Source organism: Lactuca saligna, chromosome 4, assembly GCF_052625555.1.
Source record: "Lactuca saligna cultivar CGN05327 chromosome 4, ASM5262555v1, whole genome shotgun sequence".
NCBI classification, from domain to species: domain Eukaryota; kingdom Viridiplantae; phylum Streptophyta; class Magnoliopsida; order Asterales; family Asteraceae; genus Lactuca; species Lactuca saligna.
Window position 1 is genome coordinate 16,855,027 of NC_136420.1, and position 7,983 is coordinate 16,863,009.

Consider the following 7,983-nt stretch of genomic DNA (forward strand, 5'->3'; position numbering starts at 1 on the left):
TGACTTGGAGTGATTTCTCAGCTAGGTTCAGAGCGGAGTTTTCGCCAATTATTGAGGTGCAACAGTTGGCTCGGGAGTTTCAGAATTTGACGCAGACTACTGAGACTGTGGCGGAGATCACCGCCAAGTTCAGGGAGAGAAAACCCTTTTTGTGTCGCAGTATGTCGTGGATGAGGAGATGAAGAAAGCACGATAACACGAGATGTTGAAGGATGACATCAAGGAGTTCGTGAGCAGGTCCGGTTGTAAGACGCTGGAAGATATGATTTCTCGGGCCAGGGAGAGGGAAATTGATTTGGAGCAGATCCGGAAGAGGAAGCCGGATGAGGTTCAGGTAGCCGCTAGTTCGGGCAAAAGGCCCAAGGGATCGGAGTCGAGATCGAGGGATTATCAGGACCGCAGTCGATGCAGAAGGTGTGGCAGGATGCACGGGGGCGCGTGCAGGAGTGGTAGTGGTGGTGAGTCTGGCTGTTTCGGGTGTAATCGGACTGGTCATTTTAGCAGAGATTGTACTGCTACCATCACTCAGGGATCAGACTTGATATGTTTTCACTGCAATCACCGGGGCCACAAGAAGGCCCAGTGCCCCAGTTTGTTTCCAGCAGGACGGGTGATGGCACCTGCCTCTGCAACTTTGAGGATCATAGACGGCCGTCAGGGCCGTGCGGAGGTGCCTGCAGTTGGAGGTAGGGCTTTTCAGATGGCTACTTTGGAGACGCGAACAGCGCCGGACGTTGCAGGTATGCGACTTCCGTTTTCAGTTCTTTTATTTTGTGCATGATTATATTGTTATGGTTCTGCATCATTATCTGTATGAGTATTTTATTTTTGAGCGGATTGACTATGATCGAGTTATATGCCATCTGCATACCTTGGATATTGGTTAGCAATTAAGGGATGGGTTGTATCGAAGAAGGTCACTTAGAGTGCAGTATTTGTAGCATGCCTTGGAGAGACTCGGTATGTCTCGCTAGTTCGGAGCCGTATAAGTTTTAGAATGGTCAGGTTAGACCCTTAGCTATGGTAAGCTTGGGATTCCTCAACGGATTGATTATGGTAGCAAGGATTGGGATTTCTCTTCATTGAGCATCAAGGTGTAAGCAGGATCAAAGTGGAGGAGAATCCTCCGAGTGTATAAGGTTAAGGGCACACAAATCCAGATCGGGTATATGATTCTGAGAAGGAAAGGAGGTAGTTCAGCGTTTGACAGATCAAGTAGTTCAGGGTTGGGAGTTTAAGAATTTCCCATCAGTGCGTGCGTGTAAAGGGTAATGGTGGGTATGTGGTTCGGATTCAGGTTAAAGGGTCGCATGTAGGACTCGTGTGAGTCGGAATGGAGATCTTGAGGTCAAATAGCAGGGGATGTTTTCGTGTTAGCATTTAGTGGTGGAAAGTGATATAAGACTACGGGGCGGTCGTAACATTCACTAGCAGTCAGTGGTGGAAGTGTTTTCAGACTACGGGGCAGCCGTAGCATTTTGTAGTAGCTTTGTTGGCGGAGTCGGGGCGAGGCCCTTATCTCCTAGCATTAAAATAGGGATCGGGAATGGGGAATGGATGAGAATGGTATGGAGTTGCTTGTATAGCCATTGAGAGATGAGACCTTGAAAGAGGTCGCTCTAGGATATAGTCGGGTGAGACCCGTGGGCGAGGCCCGTATGAGAATAGCAGTATAGGTGAGACTTGAGAGCAGGGTTGCTCAGTAGTATGGTTGGGTAGGACCCGTGGGCGAGGCCCGTGAGTTTTAGCAGCACAGGTGGGACCTGGTAAGGATCTTAGTGTCTAGATAGGGGGTCGGGGATCCCAGAAAATCGTAGTGCCAGCCTGGTAGAATAGATTGAGAAGTATAGGTGGCGGGAGTTTCTTCGAATGTCGCTGGGAGCGACTAGTGGATTGTGCTGGGTCAGCAATCGGTGAAAGTCGGTAATCCAGATAAGGAATAGCAGAATCTCTAGTCAGTAGTGGTGCGGGGATGCAGAGTATGGTGGAATTCAGTTAGTCGGTCGAGGGTTGCTCGGCACCAAATGGTAGTAGAAAGAACGCCAAGTGGATACTGGCAATGATGACCCCTACTGAGTAGCGGGAGTAATAGAGTGGGTGAATACAAGGTCTTCAACGTGGCAGAGGAGACAGATGGTTATGGAGCGTTGCCTTGGGAAGGCAAGGAAATCGCGTAAGGAAAGAAGGGGTGAACCCCTATGTTGCAGTACCCGGAGAGTACCAGAAAGATTGTCGGTTGAGTAAGTCGTGTTTCCAGGATGTTCAGGGTCAGGATGCATCCGAAATTAGTATATGTAATGATTGGTGTTGGTTTGAATGACTGAGCGGAAGGCCAGCGAAGTTAGGCAGCTAGTGTTAGAACGAGTGTTGGAGTATTGGAGGCAGGTCGTAGGCGGTGGATCATAGAAAACTTCGAGGACGAAGTTTAGTTTAAGTGGGGGAGAGTTGTAACATCCAAAGTTTTAAAAGCCAAGAAAGGAATGAAATCCCAAATTTTAAGGGTCGACTCGGCGAGTCCGAGCGGGATCCGGGTCAAGGTGTAAGTGGCCAACTCGGCGAGTCGGCCAAGTGGACTCGGCGAGTCTGGTCTGTGCGAGGAAAACCCTAAATCCAGAACTTTGAGTGCTATTTAAGCTTCTTATTCTCTCCATCAGGGTTCCTTAGAGCCTCCCTTGTTCAGAAAACGAAGCCTAAGCCTCCATTGTTGTGCATTCAAGCTTCCAAACCATTTTTGGGTGATTTGAAGGAAGAAGGAGGGGAAAGCAGTGAAGCTTCAAGGATTTGCTTCAGATCTGGAGTTTGTGGAACCTTTCTGAAGTATTGAAGGTATTAAGTCATTTCCTTCCCTTAGATCTATTTTGGTTGTGAGTTTTGGGCTTTTTAAGCCATGATTAGCCACCCTTATGGGTTAGAAGCCGGATCTGGAGTTGCTACTTCAGATCCAAGTGTGTTATGGTCTAGAGAAGCATAAAGTATCAGCCATTAAGTCGATTTTGAAGCCCCTTGGCCTTAAACCCTAGTTTATGGCATATTTTGCCTAGATCTCCTTCTCTACACGTAAAGTTTGCAACTTTACGTGTGGAATAGGCTTGGGAAGGGTAGATCTACAGTTTGGAGTCCATGCATGACTCAAAAGTCCTCTGCATGTAAGGAGAACTGAAGGGACTCGGCGAGTCCTTTGAGTAGACTCGGCGAGTAGCATGAAGTTGTGGAGAAACTCGACGAGTGGGATGAACAAATCGTCGAGTCATATGAAGATTGCTTTGTACTCGGCGAGTCTTTTCTTGGACTCGGCAAGTCAGGTCGCGAAACCCCAAACCATTCGAGTTGAGACTCGAATCAGTGAGTCGGGTGGAGACTCAGTGAGTTGGACAGGTCAGGACTCAGAAATCAGTAGACTCGGCGAGTCATGGACTGACTCGGCGAGTCGAGTCGCGAATGGAGGGAATCGGATCATTTTGAACTCGGCGAGTCAGTAGGGTGACTCAGCGAGTAGGGTTGACCTGGAAGGTTGACTTTGACCAGGACTTTGACTTTGGACCAGGGTTGACTTGGTTGTCTTTTGGGGGTCAGATAGACTCAGTGTTGCATTGATATTGGTAGTTCGGGGAGCAAGGAGAGCAGGAGTTCCGTGAGTTGTTGGGCAGCAGCTAGTGAGATCATCAGCAAGTTCAACCAGTGCAGGTGAGTTTCCCTTTGTGTGAATGGGTCTAAGGCCACAATGCCGGCCCATGTAGTTATGAGTAGAAGACCCGGGGGTTAGCCCTAGGCACAGTATGCTAGTATTATTTTCAGGACGAGGTCCAGTAATAGCGGGCGGGTGCCCAAGGAATTGTTTATATGATAGTTTATACTTGTTGTCTGTGTGATACATGTATGTGCCTGGTAGGGAGGTGAGTGTGGGCGAGGTCCCGTATCTCACCAATAGCAGAGTGTGGATGGGGTTCCATATCTCATTAGTAGCAGAATAGGGGCGAGGCCCAAATTAGATAGTAGAGAGAGTGGGCTAGGCCCGTACCTCACTACCATTAGGAGCGTGGGCGGGGTCCCATGACTCATCAGTAGCAGGACATGGGCGAGGCCCAGGATAGGCGAGGCCTTAGGACAGAACCAGTTGCATGTGTTAGTTATGTGTTGTGAAATGTTTATGTATTATTAATTGTTGGTGGGTGAGGCCCTGTGACAGGCGAGGCCTAAGTAAAACAGATATGTATCCGAGTGGGGCTCGAAGCCAGGCGGGACCTGGAGCGGCGGGGCCGTTGTAGCGGGTGAGGCCCGAGGTAGGGGGCGAGGCCCAAGATGGTGGGTGTGGCCCAGTATGTGCAGTATGTGGTTATGCATGATATATGGTAGGGTGGGGAACTCACTAAACTTCATGCATACGGTTTTCAGTTTTGGTTTCAGGTACTTCCGGTAGCGGAGGGAAGAGCTCGGGGTGATCGTGTGGCACACACCATAGATTAGACAGCCTGGGAATGTTTACTCTGATAATGAACATGTGTTTTGAAAACTTATACTCATATTATGTTTTGGAATGATGACTTTACTTTAAGTAATGATTTATTAAAAGAAATTTTTTTGGTCTTAAGTCGTTACAGTATGGACGATGGAGGCTGGGTTGGGACAAGATAAGGTGTTTAAATAGGGTGCAAACCCTAAATGTTATGGTTTCTTCCAAACAGTCCTACTCGTCGAGTCAGGCTCTCCGACTCGTCGAGTAGGTTAATTAAAACCCGAGTCCAGGAGTCTAGTCTACTCGACGAGTTGGGCCTCCAACTCGCCGAGTCCCAGTGTAAAAACATACAATTAATTGAATTTAAATACGTACCGGGAACCGGGTGTTACACTTAATATGTTAGATCACAATGTGCAATGTCTTAATAAGTTCACAGTTCAATGTATTAAAAGAAAAAAGTTGAAATTATAATGCTTTATTTGGTAACCAAAAACAAAAGTTAAAAGTTCAATGGTAAATAGAAAAAAGTTTGAAAGTATAGTGCTATAATTGATAACCAAAATCAAACAGGTTTATATTTTCTAAGTACGATCTCTTAATAGGAAAAAAAAATACATTTTTAGTAGGTTAGATTGTGAAAGTATAATGCCATAATTGGTTATATTTCTCAACTCTAATTTCTTGATATGTAGAATACTAAAAGTACATTGCCTTAATACGTTCGACATTCAAAGTATAACTTGAAGTGTGTTGTATCATTGGTTAGCTTTGTGAAGTAGAATGTCTTATTACGTTCGATTTTGAAAATATAATTTTATAATTGGTTAAATTTTAAAATTACAATGCCTTAATAGGTAAAATGCATTTATAGGGAAATAATTGAAATTACAATGATATAATTGGTAGCCAATATCATATAAGTTGGTTTTTAAAGTACAAGTGTGGATAGCAAAAAGAAAAACTAAAATTACAATGTATTCATAGGTTGGATTTTGAAATCAAAATGCTATGATTGGTTATATATTAAAAGTACAATGTCTTTATAGGAAAATAAATGTGAGTATAATGCTAAAATAAGCAACAAATTTCAAAGAATTCTAGATTTCTAGAGTATATTGTTTGATATTGAAACTGTAACATCCTGATGATAAGGTATCTCTGATTTTAACCCTAAGTATGAAGATTATTTGCATTTTAGCCTTTTTGTATGAGAAGTATTGAAAAATGACCCATAATGGATCTTTGGTTTCAGTTTATTGTTTCAAGTATTTCAGAAGATCGTGAGAAAGCGAATGCATGATCGTACATATTTTCCTGTTTTTATGACAACGGATCTTTGGATACTTTGATTTTGATTATACTTTTAAAACAATGTTTTTGTAAACACCTTATGGTTAATGGGTTGTGTTTGAAAATTTTAAATTTCTTTGATTTTTGGGGACGTAACGAAAACTTTCATGCTATAAACTTAATTCTAATGGTTATATTCAAAATACAAAGTCTTATTAGAAAAAAGATTGGGAATACAAGTTCTTAATAGCAAACAAAACTAATAATAAAATGCTATAAATGGCAACAAAGATCAAACAGTTTAATATAGTTTAATATTTATAAAGTGCAATAACATTTTCTTGAATGGATAAATATTATTACATTTGAAAGAAGCTAGTAAATCAAAAATCTTCATACAAGAATTACATTCGAGAACGTAATCATCGCTGTTAAATTTACCGTTTATAGCATGGATTCAAGTTGTTTGAATTATTTAGCATAAAACTTCAAGATGTATTGAGGTAAGAAAAAATAGAATGTATATGTCAAAGATATTCATATGCACATAAAATACTAAAAGATTTGTCTAACACTCTAACTCATAACACATTAATACATCAACTTTATATGCAATAATATGCATTTAAATGATATGGCATACTTTTCTTTCTCCAGATTGGTCAGGCATACTCTTCTTTCTCCAGATTGGTCATAATTTAAACCTATTTTCTAATTTGTTTAAGACTAAAAAGCTAAAAAAAATATTACTACTTGCAATTTACTATTCTACCCTTTGATTACAAACTCGCTCGCTTATCTTGAACAAACCGGCTCCTCCGTAATTGTATCCAGAAACGGCTTTCTTGATCTACAAACCGCCAGCCGATAACTAAACTCCGGCACCTCCACAACCAATCTCGGCTCGTCCACCACCACCTCCTCCTTCACTCCACCTCCAACCGTAGTCATGTCCGGAGATATCCTCCCCGAAATCCGCTTACTCGCACTATTACCCGCCATCCAAAAAGCGGCCATATCCGCCGGAGTAACCATGGAATTCACCCTCCTCATCGGAAACAAAATATAAATATTCCCAGCCTCCAAATCTTCATCAGCGGAAAGCGGCGAAAAACGACGATTGATGTTCAACGATCGGGAGTTGACTAAGAAGAAGTTTGGACACTCAAGCATGATCTCCGCAGCCTTGATCGAATCACGAAACTGCCGGATCTCGCCGGCCGGAAATATAACTCTTGCTGCCTTGTTGCTTTTCATTATAGGGGAGATCATGAGGCTGCATGCTGATGCGTAGTTTCCCATTTCTTTAGCTTTCTTTTTGGGTGTTGTCGATCGCAAGTTTATGAAAGATCAGTACACAGGATCCGGTGTATTTATGTTGAATGATCAAGTAAGATTCGATGTATTAGTGCTGATGCGATCGATTAGAGATATAAATATGTGTGTATACAGAATTGCGCGTGATGGAGTAACTGCATAGGAAAATGGAAGGAAGGTGCGGATTGATTATTTGACATGAGGGAGTTTGAGTTATGGTCTACATTTGGTGCGTGTGGGGCTAATTCTGGAATAAATTAATTGGTCAAAGTTTAGGGGAAAGTGAAGGGTTGGCATGTATATGTGTGTGTGTCTGTGAATTGTGAAATGGTCAATCACTCGATCTATAAAAATCTTGCTTAATAAGCGTTTTCGTTCATTTAAGATCTAAGATGTTTTTAACTTTTTATTTTGTAAAATATAAATTGGTATGTATATACGAATCATTTTTAAAAGAGACCTTATAGAAGAACTGAAAAGGAATGTGTTATTAAGAAGGTATGCAATAAATGTTTACTAAATATATAATAAAGTTTGTAAGAAAAACATGAAAGTGTCAAGAGTCATTCTATTACTATATGGAAATGACGAAATCCTGCCAAAATTGATGAAAAGTCTTTCTTGACTTGATGCAATAAAATTGCATTCCACATCCTATTGGACCAAAGCAAGTTTCGGAAAACTTGCGAAAATAATGATGATAAATTATGTCATGTGTTAATCTGTTATCTTTTGATTAAAATAAATTATAAAATTACGTCTAAAACAAGTTTTATTATATTAAAAGTTAAATATATTATATCTGATTCAAATAAAAATAACTTGTTTGTATAATATAAATTATATAAATAATGTATATATTTATATTCATATACTTATATTTGGTTATCCAAATTATGTATTTTCTTATGTTTTAACGT

At 41.5% G+C, this 7,983-nt stretch overlaps 1 protein-coding gene across 1 annotated transcript; it reads right to left on the reverse strand.

Annotated features, from left to right (window-relative positions):
• Positions 1–6,299: 6,299 nt before the first annotated feature.
• On the reverse strand, positions 6,300–7,210 carry LOC145041319 (uncharacterized). Its single transcript, XM_078989334.1, has one exon. It carries the CDS (start codon positions 7,046–7,048, stop codon positions 6,542–6,544), a length of 507 nt encoding a protein of 168 aa, XP_078845460.1. The 5' UTR covers positions 7,049–7,210; the 3' UTR covers positions 6,300–6,541.
• Between the last annotated feature and the right edge of the window lie 773 nt (positions 7,211–7,983).

Bases quoted from the DNA above. Each gene is read 5' to 3' on its own strand.
- LOC145041319 (XM_078989334.1), bottom strand. From the start codon at position 7,048: ATGGGAAACTACGCATCAGCATGCAGCCTCATGATCTCCCCTATAATG.